The sequence below is a fragment of the Acanthaster planci genome, unplaced genomic scaffold (assembly GCF_054643075.1).
Source record: "Acanthaster planci isolate LZ-2023a unplaced genomic scaffold, COTS_SCS Contig1, whole genome shotgun sequence".
Lineage (NCBI taxonomy): Eukaryota > Metazoa > Echinodermata > Asteroidea > Valvatida > Acanthasteridae > Acanthaster > Acanthaster planci.
In genome coordinates, this window is record NW_028257625.1 from 247,298 (window position 1) to 265,791 (window position 18,494).

Below are 18,494 nucleotides of genomic sequence, written 5' to 3' on the forward strand. Positions count from 1 at the left end.
ATGTGGAGTGTACTTGTGCATGTACATGTACAATGCACGTGCACGGAGAATACTGGTACCGTAGGAGCGCCCATTACATGTACATGTATGTATGTGTACATGTACACACATAGATAGCAACTTCTATCCAAACAAGAGCTAGATCCCCTACCCCAGCTGATGCTATTCAGGCATGGCCTAGCATCGCAATAAGCCTTTTGCGATTTAAATTTGAATAAAATCTGGTACACTGAGTTATCTGATTGTACACTCCGTACACTAAAGACACTGTTGCTACATATTACATGTACATGTACCTTGTGATATGGGGCAAGCTTTTCCATAGCAACCACCATCTCTGGAATGGACTGGTTCCTTTGTGCCCTTCTTATCCATTGAAAACAGTGTATTGGTACAAGGTGTCTCTTACGTAATGAAGCAGAAGCTTGCCCCAAATCATGAGGTATACATGTACAGGTACACTGCAACAACAGTGTCTTTAGCATGGAGAATTCAAATTATTATATTCACATGAATTTAAAGAACTCGGCATACCGGATGTTATTCAAAGTTATGTTTACATGTAACTCGCAAAAGGTTTATTTAGTAACAGGTCTGTGAACATCATTTGACACCCTGTGCACAAAACCTATGAGCAGGTTTCCCTGCTAAATGTGACCTATCAGGACTTATCACTTTCTGGTGGCTGATATGACATTGCAGGGAAACTCTCCTCAAACATTGTAAGGTAAAATTAGTGAATGTCCATGTCCGGAACTCTTCCCAAACACATTAGCGAGGAGTTAAGCACATGTGGATGTGATCTCGCCGAAGCTTGACACAGAGGGCCACTCTTTAAGCTCAGCATGCATGCTTGTACACGAAGCCCGCCTTGTGTCATGTGTGTTTTCTCAATTACTTCATGCCTCATAAATCCAGCTTCAATTTTTCAGCAGGTCTTTTCTTTCGAACAGCACGGAAGAATATTGCAGGTACATGTACCTCTAGGGTTTGTTGCAATGAATTAGTGTGGATCTCTGTTTTCTACATGTCTTGTTTTATATGCACATGTACACAGAGTACATGTACATGTACATGTACTGAGCATAAAATATTTCTGAAGTACCCAAAATCAGGACATGGCTTTAAATGGAGACATTGCTCAGTGAGATGAGTGAAGATGTTGATTTAACATGAAGTTGATATTACACACGTGTAAGTGCGCATCATGAAACAAACCCTTAGGTTTGTTATTCTTTTTTTTTTTTCAGATGTGCCAGCATGGCACTGAACATGTGCACTGGGTGTTCTGGGGGTGTGCAGAGGGTGTTCTGGGGGTGTGCAGACGGTGTTCTGGGGTGTGCAGAGGGTGTTCTGGGGGAGAGCTTTAAAAATTTCACCACCAAAAATTTTTGTCTGATGCCATGCTTTCATTGTCATTGTGAATAAAAAAATTTGTATTCACGAGATGTGATTCAGACCTAGGGCAAATTAAAACTTGACCCACAAGAAAATCCCCCAAAGTGGCAAATCATAAAAACCGTGCAACATCCTGTAACTTACTTTACATGAATGAACATATTCAAACATTTTTAAAACCTTGAAATTGTAATCTAGAAAAAGTATATCATGATCCATGAATCCAACCCAGACCTTCATGGTACTTCCAGAGCTGTAAGGTTTATACACATGTACCTTAGAGTTCTGGAAGTACCTTCATGGTATCTGATGCTACCAGTACATACATGTATACATCACAAAATCCCTCAGGTTACATGTATGTCAGCATGGTTTAACATGTTTAACCCTAACACCCCAGAGTGATTTAGGAACCACACCCATTCAAACAAATTCCAACACCATATGGCAAACTGTGCACAAAAACTGTTGGACTCTGTTTATTTTGGGTATGCCTTAACCCATGTTAAAGCACAAGCAGTTTATGGGTACAGTACCCAGCGTTACAAATTCACACACTTTACTGGTGTTCAATTCTGCGTGGTTAGGGAAGGTTAGGGTTAATGCTCAATGCCGACTGCACACAAAACATTACATGTAACCTGTTCACTACTCATACATGCAAATGGAGCTGGCAAATACATGGCACACTTTGTAAGAAAATATCCAAAAGCCATTAACTGGCAGATTTTTCAGAAGTATGGCATTACCGATACCCCATACAATGACATTTGCAACATACTCGTGCAAATTACGGTAATGTAGGTTTTATGACAGACGATCCAACCCGTTTGCAGACGACATTGTTCCTCTTGCTTTGGTGACATCCCATGTTCTTCATATTATTTCATATAGGGTTTTACTCAAGCTACTAAAACATTTAGTGTAGGCCCCAGTTAAAGAATAAATTTTGGTCAAAGTAGGCCGTACTACATGTACCTGCACGAATTAAGGGGATGAGCCGACATTAGCGTGATCACATGATATTTCACATACTGTTACATGTAAACATGTAGGCCTATGCTGTAATCATGGCCATAATGGTCATGATGAAACTGCCAACACAGTCATTCAGTGTGCAGTGATGTACCGCACACCTAAATCATATGCATTGCAATCAGATGCACAGGCAATGGCTAGCATGGCTAGTGTGGGGATTTTTTTCTTGACACAAGCTCAGTATATTACCCTCTTAAACGATCCCAGTCGGTCTCTCATCTTGAAGAAACCACAGTAATATTCCTACAGAGATGATCACGAGTGTATCTTCCGAGGAAAAGCAGCATATATCCGGCGATGAAGGTTTCCCCGCCCGTGCCCACACCTAACGATTTCACCCAGCGTAAACCCAACGTCCGCCATTCATCTTCGGTGAAAATTCGGTGTAGGCGTAGTGCTCTGATTTTGGCAGTGTAGTTGGTGTTAAGCGTGTTTTTGCATCAGTAGTGTGGGGAAAACAAAATGCGGGTAGGTTGGTGTATGGCAAGCCATGCGGACTAAATTCGGGGCAGTGCTAGTTGACAAAGCTTTCGGGTTCTGTCGAGAGAATAAGCTTGATATGCCATGATGAACCCATGCCACAACAGGTATGACGTCATAGATAATGAAAACGGCCACTTGTCCCAATACGGTGATGTCGAGAAAATGGCAAAATCAAATTTTGTGGGCCAACTTCAAAAAAAGAATAAACATTAATAATGCTCTGTAGGCATCATCGGTCTACTACCGTAATAGCTTGTCACTGAACACCAAAATCCTGGTCACGCGCCAGTGCCATAGCGAGGTCATTTTGACTGGGGAGTCAAGGGTAAAATAAGATGGGGTGCTGTTTCTTGCTTTTCTTCTTTCTTAACTGTTTCTTGTCCTTGTTGTTGTCGTCATTGTAACCACCTCCACTTGATCTTTTCCTCGATCCATAAAATCGAACAGTGGGGATGGGTGGTCAACATCATGTTTATTATGGCTGCACTTTTTCATGGCTGCAAAATTACTGAAGTCCACACGACGCTAAAGGCAAAAAGTCAGTACAGGGTAAACGGACGCTCGGGAAATAATGGGCACTCGTGGGTAAAGTGGGCGGGGGCGGGGTTAAAAAACACCTTCCCCCAATGGTTGTTACGCCACTGACTCTGAGTCTAGAAGACCTATTCTTTCAGAAGCAAGAACGCATACAGTCCGTCGCGCCAATCTCTTGCGTACCCCACACCTTTTGTCAACAGTTCAATTACGAGGGGGGTATTGATTTCATTACGAACAAGATTATTCTGAACAGAAGAGTGGTTATAATTCAGTGTTTATTTGCAATAACCCGGATGAATAGCGACCGTGACTCACGGTGGGAAACAACCCTTGATTCGGCTGCACCTATCCAAGTTTGATGGAAAGCAGAACGTGTAGTTGGTATTTTTTTTCCTAAGAGGCCCTCTTTCGGCCCTCTTCGGTCAGTCCGAGTACCAGCCGCTTCGGCGTGTCGGTACAACAAATCGCGAATGGAATCAACTTAATTGTTCATCGGAGAAACTATCAACAGAACGATCAACAAGTGACTTGGTCACAAAAATTGCTTGTAAAAACTCTGAATAATGAGCATCATTTCGAGCTAAGAAACTGATGGGAATTTTTTTCTGTAAATACTTCAAAATAATGGTCAACACTGTTTAACTAATTGTATACACATTAAACGGTTTGATTAACCCTAACACTCCTCAATCCTTCACCTGTTGGAGGACTGAGGAGTGTTAGTGTTAATGGTATGACACTTGTATGCCGTGGTCACAAATTTCAGGATCTGAAAACTCCAGATTCTGGCTTAGGGGGAAAAACAGTCATTCCTTTCTCTGTTCTTTCTCTGTTAAACTTCTTTATGATGTGCAGTATTTTCAGCAAGTCGACGAAAGAATACATAAATACCACCAGACTTTGCAAGGCTCTTTGTATTGAAATTACACAACATTACAGATAATCAGGAAGTTATTGAAATAGCAACGGTAAATTAATTCTTTCATCCACCAAAAAGAGAGCTGACAGTTACGCCTGAACGAAAATAAAAGTGTAAATGTTTTCTAGGTTGGAACGAGAACGGAACGTGTTAGAAATTTCAACATGTGAACCGGGACGCTTAGGTGAACTCGAGACGGTGTTGTGCAAAATAGACCGTGAAAGTACAATTGAGGTTGTAAAAATATGCAATAAAACATAGAATACTGTGAAATTCTGGAACTATTCCTAAATTAACTATTATCATTAAGGTATTTTCGTCGCCTAATTTTGTAATTCATTCCAAACAGGACTTATATTTCGGGCGAATAACAAACAATGACTATATACTCGCTATTCTCTCCTTGGCCGAAAGCTCGAATCAACCGACTAGAACTATAAAAATTCAAAAGCCAGTACCTAAAAATGACAAATAAACGATGTGAAAAAGGTGCCTCACTGGCAACGATTAATATATACATTTATTTTTGTCAAATAACAAGATCTTCGCTGTATTATGTTCTAGAGGAAGGACAACTTCAATCATCGTCTGGGAGATCTGCGTTTGGGGCATCCTTTAATAGATATGAGGGATAATAAAAGGCATCAACAGCTGCTCCATCGGTCGTCGACATTTTGCCAAATATGTGAGGGGTTCTGGCGAAATGACAGAATTGAGCAAAAGCCGAAATTCTGTGGTTTTATAAAGAGAATAAGATTCTTCGCAGAGTGCCGTTTGCTGTATTTGAGCAGTGCTCTCTATTGAAATCTTCCGACTGTTTAAACCTCGCAAATAGCGATCCACCAAAAAAATATATTGACAATTTCAGGAAAAAGACTCTCTGTCAAATGGAGGTTAGCAGTTTAAAAAAATGAATTCCCCTTTTTAAAGTCAGGTCGTGGCACATGTAATCGCACGAGCGATCTGTGCATCTGTATAATGAGCAGCGCCCTCTATTGTATGTCCATCCGCCCCGGTACAGCCGGGCAATTTATCCTTTCTCTCTCCCTCCCCCCTCCATTCGCCGGCACAAATTTATGCCACTGGATGTGATCGAGCTCTGCTCGCCTTAGAGCCTCGTTATAGTGATCTTTTTTTTTCATACTGAGTGCACTTTCACGTTGGGGATATCAAAGTGAACAAGTTACATTCAGGAAACCAAAGGTTGAAGGTATACTTACCTCGATGTATTTCTCCAATTCTATCTCAAAGCTTGATCTATGGAGACTGCAATGGCTCTACACAGACTCAAGTTTGGGATCTCTCGCCAGCCTGAGCCTGTAGGCCCGGGCAGCAACAGTGCAGAGTCAGACGCAAAGAGTTTTTAAAAACCAGAGCTCCTTTGCTTCGGTGATTATTACTTTTATTTATAAAGGGTGGCCTTATCAGTTACAAAACTGCTTTCCACGAGGGCCCTGATTTGATTTGAAACATAAATTGATTAATATGTGGTAATATTATAAATAATATTATTAAAGATAACCAAGTAAAAAAAACGGGTTAAGTTTTAAAAGAAGGTGAATAAACACTGTAAAGCACAGAGAACAACTAAATCTAGCAAATAAAATGTTAAAGGCAATACATTATAATGAATAAATATTACAAACCACAATACAAAACATTAAAATTCCGTTCGCCCGGGATGTAAAATACAAAATAAATATATTTAAGAATAAAAGTGGAGTAAAAACATGGAGTACCGGTGAAATACGGAAATCAAAAACGAACTTCAAAACGAGGGAAAAAAAAAACAAAACAGATAAATATCTTTAAATACCACGTGACAAAAATAACTCAGAAGAAACCGTTAAATATGTTAAGTTGATAAGTTGAAAACTCCCTCAGAGTTCGTAAAAGCAGGAAACTGCTGTGAAAAGTTTGATTCAAAATAACGATATCCGAGACTCGGGCAGCGTTTTTACTTCTCATCTTGGACTTGCTCTTTTATTTGGGCCGGTAGTCATCAGGCGTCTATACGACAAGTGACTGAGGAAACCAGAGAAAGTCATCGCCTTTCACATTATTTCAGGCCTGTTGCCCAAGATCTCCATACATACTAACTGGTGGTCACGTCAAAGGCTGAAGTTCGTAGGTGGCGTCTCAAGTCCCAAAATATTAGAATTAGTTTCCTCGTTCAAAAGTTATTGATTGTGTTATCCAAATCATGAGCTCTTAATCACCATTGGCTGTCGTATTATGAATGTTACAGGCCGTGGAGTTAATATTCTTTAACCCGTAAATTCTTTAGTTATGCAACAACTCGACTCCTTAACTGGTCGCCAAATGTTTTTAGTAGCGCTGAATTTTGAGTCTCAGTAACCGAACTCGAAGCAATCGTCCTGGCCCAAGTGCACGGACAATTCAGACTTAAAAGAAGTCTTTGTTGACAAACAGAAGTTGGTTAAGAATACGAGTTTCTTTTATTCTCAAAACTTCGCCTCATGCCAAGCTCTTCCCAGTCAAACAGGGTGTTGGTGACGAATATCCTCCTGTTTGCCAACAAGTATTTCACCGCAGCAAAATACTTCACATATCAAGTATTTTCTCAACATGAAGACACTTCACAGGCTCAAAGCATCGAAACTGGTCTCATCAGACTTTAGCTCACTGCTCGCAAAGTTCCAACTCGATTTCTCAACACACGTTCAGGGTTTTTATACTCTACAAATCTACTATATTAACATAGTTACTGAATGTAAGTCACAAGTAAATTATGCAGTAAGGTTACATCACCCTGCTCTAAATTGATGACTTATTCCATTGACCAATCAGAATAAAAATGATGTAAACACATGACTTATATCAATTTCTTAATAATGCTGAACATTTAGACACCACAACATCAAGAAATCAAAATATCAGGAATCAGGATAACGTGAAACCAAGCATCAGCATATTGCATGAGGATGTCACTTCATCAAGATAATGATGAGGCTAATTCGAAACTGTGCCTTTATTTTGATTTGTGTTGTCTTTATTCACGCTATTAATATTACAACACTAAGAACTAACATTACAAGACGGTGTTTCCAACGTTATTCTCTAAGAATAATGCTCTGGAAATGCCGTTCACATTCCTGCAAAAGACAAGAGAAAAGAAAATGAGTGCAAAGTGGACGCGATTCACAAATAAAACAACATCCATATAATACTGCAACCCTGGGGAGGCAGGTCGGTCTTTGATAACACATCAATACAAACATCATGTCAGTTTGTTACAATTTACCATTTATCTGTGATTAAGCATGTTACCATTGTCTGTGATGACGCTTCCAATACATCACTTGGCAAAATGTAGCTCATTTCATCTGCTATGTGCGACTAAAATATTGGCTAACGTTTAAACGGTGTGTAATTGTTCCACTGAACTTTTTTGACCGAAATGAACGCAGGCTACATACAACCTTTCGTGCGGGCGCGTGACAGCTTGGAGAGTACTGCCGAGAAGCGGTTACATACCCCTTAAAAACAGGTAAATACGTCTGAAAGTTGTGTTGTGTGCGCAAATGATTCAGTACAAAGAGTGGGTCATGCGTCCATGCATCTAGAAAGTCTTTCAAAGTTATGTCATGTGACTTCGAATTGTCGAAATTGTTATATGCTGATTTCCTCATTAACATAAAACCGTCAGGATTCCTCAGGAATTGTTACTTGCTACCAGTCTCTACTTTCGGAGGATGTTTGTAAGACGTCTGGAGACTACGTACAAGACGGGAACGAGTCTATGTGCCACCGCACTATATTGGTTGCCGAAATTACACTTTACGCGCCTTCCAGTCTCACCTGATCTTGGGTCGTAGTTGATCATTATTTTCCATCCTCTAGTACAGTTTGGGGAGGACTGGCTGGTATGTCTTGCTGAGTGAAACAACTTTAAATACACTCAGCCTGAATTTTGAAGGGCACTCACCCCACAAAGTCTTGCTCCCATTTTTTTAAACAGAGATTAGGGAATCGTGACCTCGGGTGGCTCCAAAGCGGGTACATCTACGAACTAAAGGTCGGGGTCTTCCTCCAGCCAGTTGTAGCTAACCTTGTAGCGCTGACGTCGAAATACTGCAGTGTTTCAATAGAAGATAACAATTAACATGTCACTCATATTTCCTTACCCTTTCATATCAGTGATCCTGAGTACTCTAACATCTATTACTCTGTAGTAAAACGACATAATATTGACTACATGTTCCAGATTTCACGCCTGATGTGAAACGGTGACGTAATTTCAGACAAGCAACGGCGTACAGCTTGTTTGGCGCTTAACGGCTTACTAAACACATCACAAAATCCAGTCCCTTTAATTTGATTGGAAAGTTTTTTAAGAGGTGTGGGAAAATTGCAAAGATTACCAAGGCAAGAAACCGCTTTGGAGAGTTTCAGTGAATGTTTTGTGTGAATGGCTAAGGGCGAATGTCACTCTTTTGTTCAAAAAGGAAATCACTCAGAGCCAGGGACTTATCGTCCACTCTCACCATCCATACCTCATCCATACCTTGTCAATTACTGGAACACATCATCCATTCAAACATGGATCTAGAAAACAGGGATGCCTAAATGATCAGCAGCACGGATTCCGCAGGAACTAGTCATGCGAATCTCAACTTGCATTGACCACTGGTGACCTTACTAATAAGATCTTCAACAACAAAGGCCAAGTGGATGTAATTATTACGGACTTTAGCAAGGCCTTCGACTACGTTCCGCACGAAAGACTCTTAGCTATAGCCATTGCGGGAATGAATGGTTCAGTCCACACTTGGATTAGGACATTTCTTACTCAGAGATCTCAACAAGTTGTCCTACAGTGTGAAACTTCATCTTCCGTTCATATATGTAACATCTGGCGTCCTACAAGGTACAGTCTTAGGCTCTATCTTTTCTATACGTGAATGACATCTAAAATGGAATTACATCGACAGTACGTCTATTTGCAGACGACTGTATCCTTTACAGACAGATAGACAACATCAACGATACCCAGGATCTTCAAAATGATATTAATTAACTACCTCTGCACATGGGAACAACGATGGCGACTGAAGTTCAACAAGTCTAAATGTTACACCATGCAAATTACCCACAAAAAGAAGCCAATTTAAGCAGAAAACAAGTTGGGAGATACGACACTTCAAACTGTAAACAACAGCAAATTAAGCTGGGCAACTCGTATCAAAGTATTACGGCAAAAGCTAACCAAATTCCAGGTCTGCTAAGTAGAAATCTGTACAGCCGTTCTTCCGAAGTAAAAGCGAGGGCTTATAAAACACTAGTCAGACCTCGTCTAGAGTACTGTTTATCAGTCTGGCATCCCCATCATAAGGAACATAAATTGCAACAGGAAGGGGTTCAACGACGATCTGCCAGATTTGTCCTCAACAACTACAACAACACAAAGAGAGAGAGCGTCACCAAAATGCTGTCTCAACTGGAATGGGAGCCCTTGGAACATCGTAGAGCTGCCCAGAGATTGACCCTCCTCAACAAATCTGTCAAAAAAATCGTTGCCATCAATACGGACTCATACCAAGTCAAACCATGGTCAAACCAAACCATTCAACAAGACAACAGGTAACAATCCCTTTCATCAAACCATCCACAAATAAAGATTGCTACAACAGTTCTCATTATTTCCAAGAAATTTTGCAGAATGAAATAATTACCACAACATGAATAAGCTGCTGTGCCGTCTTCTCTGCAGCAGGAGGGGAAGTTTAAGCCTTTTCTAGCATTGCTGTAACAAAGCTGGTCCTACTTTAACGTTGAATGGTAGTACGCCCTGGACAGCCTCAATCTTGTCGATGTGTTTCTTTGTATGCGGAGCCTATACAGAGCTACAATACTAAAGGTGGGGTCGAACGAGACTATTGAAAGCCTGGGCTTTTTAATGGACTGGAGCATTACTCGGGTTTCTAGGAAGGAAGAAGATGACACGTCCATTTACTTCTGCTGTGACAATATCTATATGTTGATTGAATCAACTTGATTCCGTTTCATGTCAAATGAAAGGGTAACACCAAGGTATTTATGATGGTTTGTTCCTGATAGCTTATTACCAGACAGTGAATAACTGTAATGAGTTGGAGACCGTTTTCTTGTGAACCGGATGATGCTACATTTCTCGGGTTTGAAGTTCATCTGCCAGGTCCTTTTCCATTTTTCAAGCTTATGGAGGTCTTTCTGGAGGGCAAGGCAGTCATTTCTGTCTTCAATAGGACAACAGATTAAGCAACCATCTGCAAACAGGCAAACCTTGGACGATATACCATCTAGAAGGTCGTTTATGTAACACAGGAAAAGGAGCGGCCCTAGCACTGTGCCCTGTGGAACACCTGAGGTTACAGGTTTGGACGATTTACCCCAAACAACAACAGTTTGTTCACGTTTTGTGAGAAAATCTGATACCCAGGAGAACAATAAGCCACGCAGACCATACAATTTCATCTTGTGAAGCAAGCGTCGACGTCTGTGGGGAACTGTATCAAATGCTTTGCGAAATCTAAAATGACGGCATCTATACTTGCTTGACTTTGTCTGCACCGCTAAAAATATGATGAATGGTAGATAATACTTAGGTTTCGCAGGAGCGATGCGACCTGAAACAGTGCTGGTGGTCGCTCAGGATATTAAATTTCTCAAAATGATTCATAACATGACAGTAAATGACGTGTTCCAATAATTTGCAGATCATGTGAGCGATGTGGCTGGGTCTTTCCTGCTACCCTTTTTATATAATACAAGTCTATACATTGGCACATCGCCAGTCCCTTGGAAGCTTCCCGATTGTGATGCTTTGGGTGAACAGGACCTGAAGCATCGAGCAATCTCTTCTGCACACATTTTCAGCACATGGGGGCTGATTACATTTGGTCCAGGGGCTTACATTGAGCCCTTTTAGAAGCTTTGTAATACCGGTACCATGCAAGCTATAATTGTGGGACTTGGTATTTCTGGGAATGGACTCTTCCCAAGAGGTGGGCTGTGAGAGGTGTCTTCCATGGTGAAGATTGACTCATAGTGTAAGTACCTCGGCTTTGCTGGATGCATCGCTCTCCAACGAACCTTGGCTCCAAAGTGCGGTGATACCACATGTGTCCCGTCTGCGGTGTTTGATGAAGCACCAAAACCTCTTGACATTTGTCTGTAGTGACTCAAAGATAGTTGAAGAGAGATACTCTTGTTCAGCCTTCTGTAAGACACATTGGACTTGTTTCCCGAGTGCTTTGTACCGTTTCCATAGTCGATCGGTGTTGGATGATTTTGCAGCACAGAAGGTCCTATTCTTCTTTCGTTTCGATCGTTTGAGTGATCTGGTTAGCCTAGCCAAGGAAGATTGAATATTGAAAACTTCAGCGAAGAGGGTACATGTTCATCAACTGAATCTCGTAGACCTCTCACAAAACTCTGCAAGTTTTTATTGATTGATTTTGGGGAGCATTTATTCTCAAAGCTAGTTCTAGACTGGTTCAAGCTTTCCTTTAGGCCATCCCTGTCTGCTTTGTGCCAATAATAAATCCGTCTTCTCTCACAACTCTGGACACAAGGTGTAGCTTCAGCATCTGCGGTGACTTTGAAATGATCTGAAATACCAGGCTCGGTCTTGAGGGGTTGGAAGCAGCATGGATTTAAAACACAAAACTTGAGGTTGAGGGTATTCTGCACATTAGGTGATCTTGTTTGCTTATTATGATTAGGCTCATGTGCAAATTAAACAAGGGAAAAATCAAGTAAATTCAGGGGCTAAGTCGTTAATTCAGCTGGGTGGTTGCATTCGGAGCTGAACTTTCGGCAAGGTACTTCCCAGTAGACATCCGGCACATTAATATCACCCCAATCCAAACTGTAGGGTTCTTCTTCCAGTCCAATTTTTCCAGTGAATTTCGGAGTTGTTGGATAGGATCAGATCGTTGGTTAGGTGGATCGTAAAAACAGCAAATGTAAATTGGCTTCGTGTTGGCCATCTGGGTAGAAACTCATATCAACTCTGCCTTTACATAAAAAACTCAAGGTGGGTTGCGATCAAGTCTTTCCTTACAGCAATGGAGACAGCACCTCCCATTTTCCCTTCTCTATCTTTCCTGTAGATTGTATGGTTATCTGAAATGCACTTATTAGGCTATCATTAATACCAGGTTTAAGCCATGATTCCGTCACTAAGATGATATGGGATTGGAATCCTTTACCGTCTCTACAATTGCCTCTTTCTTCCCAAGAAAGCCATTACAGTTTGTGATCATAAAACGCATGTTGGTGTTTATTTTGGAAGCTGTTTGCTTAGGGAGTTAACTGGCTGATTTAGGTACTGGGGAGGAAGTGGCTTTAAGCCTGCTGAATTTTCCTGAAGACTGAGTAAGCTTGTATTTAACAGGCTTGTGATCATAAAACTGCAGTACAGTCGCTCAAGATGGAAAATAAGTTTTCATCAAAGAAACTGGATGAACTAGATTGCCAAAATAAACTGGAATTGAAATTGGGGATGCCGCAGGAGAGGCATGTCCATGATAAACTGGAGTGATCAGCAAGAATCCGATACATGTCCTCACTCATGGGGATACGCTCGCGGTGCATACATACGTTACAGTGATCACAACATGCAACATTCTAGCCATATTTGATAGCTTTGTTGCAGATACCACATGGATACTTGCAGCCGGGTCCAGGGTTAGGATGAACATCACCAGACAAGGATAATATCACACGTACTTGACATCATAGACAGCTTACATGGGGATGATATGGAGTTATTTTTCATCAAAACTTTTAAGCGCGTACTGATGAGTGTGTAACTTAGGGAAAGAATGTCACATCCCACGAACACGTTTCTTTTGCCAAGCTTTTTACTAAGTGCAGGAGCAGTTGCGAGATTGCCTAAGAACGTAGGGACTGATGTTGTAAAAACACAATTTGTTCCCCACATAAATACTTGCAGCTAAAAACATTTGAAAACTGTTCAAGTTCAGCTAAGCACCGCATATCACTGTTATCAGAGACATCATCCTGGTCATGACTGCAAATAAAGATATGCCTGCTTGTCATGCTTGCAGAACACAAAATTGCATATCACGAAGGTAATTGAACAGGGAAAATTATTAGGAAAGGTCCAACCTGATACATATTGCTGGACGGTCAATACTGGGCTAGGGATACCACAGAAGTTATGATAAGTGTTGTGCAGACTTGTAGCTAGGAGCACACAGAGCACTCAGTAACACAAATGTCCATAAGTGTACGCCGAATTTTCCCGCCTTGCCGGCCGCCTTGAATGGTCCAATGTAGCCCAGGCTCAATAAAACGCTCTTAAAGAAGGTTGAAATATCCGAGACTACGTTCAAACGAGACACGATAAAAAAACTACTTCAACGACGTAAAAACTACAAGATCAGAAAAAAAGGAAGTAAGAATAAAAGTAAAAAGCTGCAAAATGATCGCAGCGGAATGAACAACACGTCCGTCGTCCGGTAACACACCCTTCATTTCATGTAAATATCTGCCACCTCGCGCCTGCACAGTACATCCCTGATGAGGAGATTATGCAGTATTCCACCAGAACCACACCAAAGCTGTGCGTGACTGGAGTTGCTGCTAAACCTCTTGGCTACGAAAAGTAGTCTTACAGTAGCGTATACAAGAATTAGCTACACAGACGTCCCCGTCAGTGTGTTCCAAAGAGCCGGCCCAGGCGTAGCAAATCAGACTTCCAGATGCAGCCCGATCCCCTGCCATATGATTGGAATTATAAAAGACCTAAGGAGAAGAGACTCACTTTGTAATATTACCCTATATAATACGGTCTGATCCACCCTTTAAGAAAAAAATGAAATATCCCTTCATTGATAAAAATGCTAAAAAAGCTTCATAAAGGACAAAAACAGGCTTGTGACCTTTGTCGGTCCCTTGCCTTGGAGGGATTTTGTGCGCTTAAGATACTCATCAAGCGTCTTAACGATACTGTCTGCTGTCAGGCGAATAACTGTGCACAGCAACAGTTTGAACTGGTTTAGATGCAGTGGAAAATTTGGATGGTCAAGATGGAGACAAGGTGTAACCGTCGGCAGTCCTCTGCATAAATTGCAAGTCAAATGTCGAAAGAGATGAACAGCGCCTCTCTGTGACTTGCGCAAGTAACATGCACAACTTCAGCGCCAACAACCGCAAAGGCAGTTTGCCATTTGCAGGAAGGGAACGAAGATACCTCAGGAAAGTCCCCGAGTCCCAAGTTGCCCTACACATTGTACTTGGGTTGTGGAGGACGGACATTGAAGACACTCTTAAAATATCTTGTCATCAATGGCACTGACCAACAGAAATACCATCAACGGGATCATGAGCGGATGAAATTGCTGATTGATAAACGTTAAGTGTTCGATATTGTTCAAGAGACTACATGTACGAAGAAATTCAAGGACATCAGCTAAAGACGCTTGAACTGAATTAAGGCGTCGCAGAAAACACCAGCTGTTCCGTCGCTTCCATGCAGAGTTGATTTGAGCATTGTCCCCTGGCGCCAAGAGAACAACATGACCGAGGCCACTCCATCTGAAAAACCACTTGCTGAGAGGGATCGCCTGATAGCATCCAGCCGGCTAATTGTAGGTCTTCCACACTGGATGGCCCTGATTGTTGTGATACAGGGACAGAATGTCAGGTCGACGAGGAAGTAAACCGGACACCGTATGGCGAGTTCCAGTAAGCGAGGGTACCAAGGCTGTGTTTTCCACACAGACGCTATGAAAAGAACTGTGGCCCTGTCTACTGATATTTTTTGGAGGCAGCTAGGGAGAACAGCAACGGGAGAAACAGGTAGCACCCAGGCATCTACTTGCCACACCGGAGGATCTGGATGCCACGACACATGCTCTGGGAGTTGACTGTTCTGACGTGATGCAAATAGGTCGACTGATGGCTGGATGCCCATTACTTGAACCAATTTTGCGAACACCTCGAGATGCAGGTGCCATTCTGTTCTGTCGTTGAACAGTCGAGACAACTTGTCTGCTGCACCGTTCTGTAGCCTTGGCAGATATTCTGCTACAAATGTTATGTTCCTTACTAAGCACCATGTCCACAATTGTACCGCTACGTTGGACAGTTCTGGGGAATGCGTACCCCCTTGTGCTTGATGTATGGCAGGGCTGTTATGCTGTCAACCTGGAGACGAATGCATAAGTTTTGGCGATGGCTTACCAATGACCAAACAGCATGAAAGACTGAGAGCAACTCCAGATGATTGATGTACAGAGATTGTTCCTCGACTGACCAGCGGCCCGGCATAGTTTTTCTCCAAAACAGGCACCCCGACCTTGGAGTGATGAATTTGTTTGGATGGTGATGTCTGGAAATGGGTCAAGCAGAGTCTGACCGTTCCACTGCTTAATACAGGCCAGCGTATCCATTGTCTCCAGTTTTAGTTGAGATGCATGCGACAAAATCACCCGAGTCTCGTAGGAACGTTGCCTGTGAAGGGCAATGTTCTTGACTTGTTGAAGGTGACTATAAAATAGTGGTGCGGGGAACACAGCTTGGATTGTCGATGACAGACGGCCGAGACGTTTTGCCAAATACCGCACTGTATAAAACTTTCAGTTCCAACACTTCTCGGTTGTGATTGATAACACCGAGTATTTTCCCTGCTGGCAAAGACAGAGTCATGGTTCTGGAATTGATGAGGAAGCCGAGATATGTCACCTGTTGCAATGGAACAGACTGCGATTTGTCGTGATTTGTCACAAATCCTACCTGCTGAAGAAGGTTGACTTGTCAGATTGCTCCTGCATTCGTCGGACGATTTGTCGAGAATCAGAATGTCGTCGAGGTAAAAAAAAAACCACAACAAATTCCCATCTGGCGGAGGTGTGAAGCAACCTGCTTGAGGACTTTTGTGAATGTTCTGAAAGTCTGGAGAGGCCGAACGGAAGGCAAGCAAACTGGAATACATGTGTCTGATCTTTCCAAAAGAAACGTAGATACTTGCAATGATCCTTGTGAAGTGGCATCATGAAGTATGCATATTTGAGATCTATTGACCCCAGAAAATCCCCAAGATGTAATAGATCTTTTACCAATTTTATCCCCTCAATCTTGAAGTGATGATAAGCAACGAAAGCATTTAGAGGATGCAGGTTTATTTATAGGCCGGAGTTCCCTGACTTCTTGGGGATTAGGGAAGAAATAAATTGGCCATCTACTGGTGCTTCCAGCGTAACGGCGCCATTCTGTAACTTCTGGGCCTCAGTATGAACAATATCTTGTTTGGTACTCTTTCCGGTAACTGAAATGGCGGCTGAAGAAAATCTATTCTGTGGCCTTGAACAGTCTGAAGAGCCCTACTGTCTTAAGTGAGAGTTCTCCATTGATGAATAAAAAATATGAGACGACCTGTCCGAGGAAAACAATCCACTTTTTTGACTTGTCTTCAGTGGTGCGGGTGGCCTTCAGCTTGCTTCGAGCCAGACCACATGGGCCGTTTGAAATTCCCGAAACAGGACGGAACACCACTTGAGTGCCCACTGTGAAAGGAGCGCCCACTGCGAAAGGAGCGTAACCCTCGGAAGCGTCGGTTAACTGCTGAGTAGTACGGGGACCCCCCCCTCCAGGAAAGGCTTGACGAAGAGGCCCCTTTGTGACCTTAGTTTTCAACTTGCCGGCTCTCTCAGCCTCCTCAATGTCTTTCAGAAGATTTCCTCCACAGAAAAACACCATAGAAGGAGCTTTCTTCTTCAGGGATTCAAATCGACAGTCCACAAGATCATCAAAGGCATGCTGACGAGCCAAGGCGAGGCTCTGACCAGCAGAGCCCAAGAGAATTAAAGCTGAGGTGACATATTCCTTAACCACAGCCTTGTCAACCCTATCGGGTCATGATGAAACAACAAGGGCATCAAAAAGATGAAACTTTAGGCAGTGCCGATTTCAGGAGACGACCATGGGCATCTTTCAGTCAGTCAACTTGTGGAACCAAGGAAGATCAAGTTTCTTTAAAGGTTGGTCTCACCTGGCTGGGAATTTCTGGTGCCTTGAAGAACTTTTCTTGCTCGGCTGGATGAGATTGTTGGCCAATTCTTCCTTTATTGCCTCATGGCCCAATATATTTGAGCGAAGCTCTCCCCACGATGACAAGACTCTGTCAGTAACTGGAGTACCAACTGACTTACGGTGCGGGATGCAAAAGCCCTCTTGACCATCCGGGATGCTAAAGTCATCGTCGACCACGTTAACTTGAATGCCGAATCTAAATGAACCTTACAATGTCGGAGTTGGCTTGCTTGTTCCCATCCAAAGATACCGGACTTCATAGGGGCCGTTGGGCCACGTGACTAACGACAGGATCTGTTGGACTGGTTGCCAGTGGCTGTTGTTGAAAAAGAAGCCAGTGCTGAGCGGCAGGAAACCCAAACATGTAGGGCGACATACCGTAAAATGGCGGTTGTGTGGAAGTCACCATGATGGAATGCTGCCCTCTCGTGTCGGAAGACATGACCGGTAGATTCCAAATTGGCCGCGGCGGAGGCTGTCGGAAATTTATTCCCCGGAGGACCTGACAGAGAAGGGGCAACCCAAGGCGAGGTTAAACAGAAGCTGGCGCCTATTCTGAGTGAGGTACGGGCGAGGGGAGGCCAAAAGTTGACCGTCATACATAGTTTCAAACCGCGAATCGCGCGGCTGATGTGCTGAACTCCTGCCCGAGGCAAGGCAGCTTTTTTCCTGCAAGGTCGGTCAACCCTAGGCCGAAACCGACACGGAAACATTCGGAAGGCTGGAATCTCCACCATTAATAACACTTGAAACTGATTTATCCTCAAGAATTGCTGTGGTTTGGGTCGTGGACTGCTTCGCTTTTTTGCTAGAAAACATTGGAATCACGAAGGTATCGATAGATATGTCGATGTAAGAAGAGTGGAGCGTGGACTACACTCGACCGTTTCAGACCGCACCACTTAAAATAAAGAGGTGGGGCTCATTTGCATTTTTATCAATGAAGGGATATTCCATTTTTTTCTTGTAAAGGGTGGATAAGACCGTATTCTGTAGGGCAATGATACAAAGCGAGTCTTGATGATTAGAGCGGAACATACATGTAATTATGTGG

General features: G+C 42.6%; 1 protein-coding gene and 1 long non-coding RNA gene across 5 annotated transcripts in view; both read right to left on the reverse strand.

Annotated features, from left to right (window-relative positions):
* Positions 1-2,839, reverse strand: part of LOC147795618 (syntaxin-like) — a 53,671-nt gene extending 50,832 nt beyond the window's left edge. For all 4 annotated transcript variants that reach the window (XM_087131505.1, XM_087131506.1, XM_087131508.1 and 1 more), the window contains exon 1: positions 2,626-2,839. In XM_087131505.1, coding sequence (XP_086987631.1) covers positions 2,626-2,655 — 30 coding nt within the window. In that variant the 5' untranslated portion in view covers positions 2,656-2,839. The remainder of the gene's footprint in view (positions 1-2,625) is intronic.
* Positions 2,840-7,053: 4,214 nt separating this feature from the next.
* On the reverse strand, positions 7,054-18,003 carry LOC147795619 (uncharacterized). Its single transcript, XR_015423723.1, has 3 exons — positions 17,652-18,003; positions 8,325-8,470; positions 7,054-7,491 (listed from the first exon to the last, which is right to left on the reverse strand). It is a non-coding gene; the product is annotated as an uncharacterized LOC147795619 (long non-coding RNA).
* Positions 18,004-18,494: the final 491 nt, after the last annotated feature.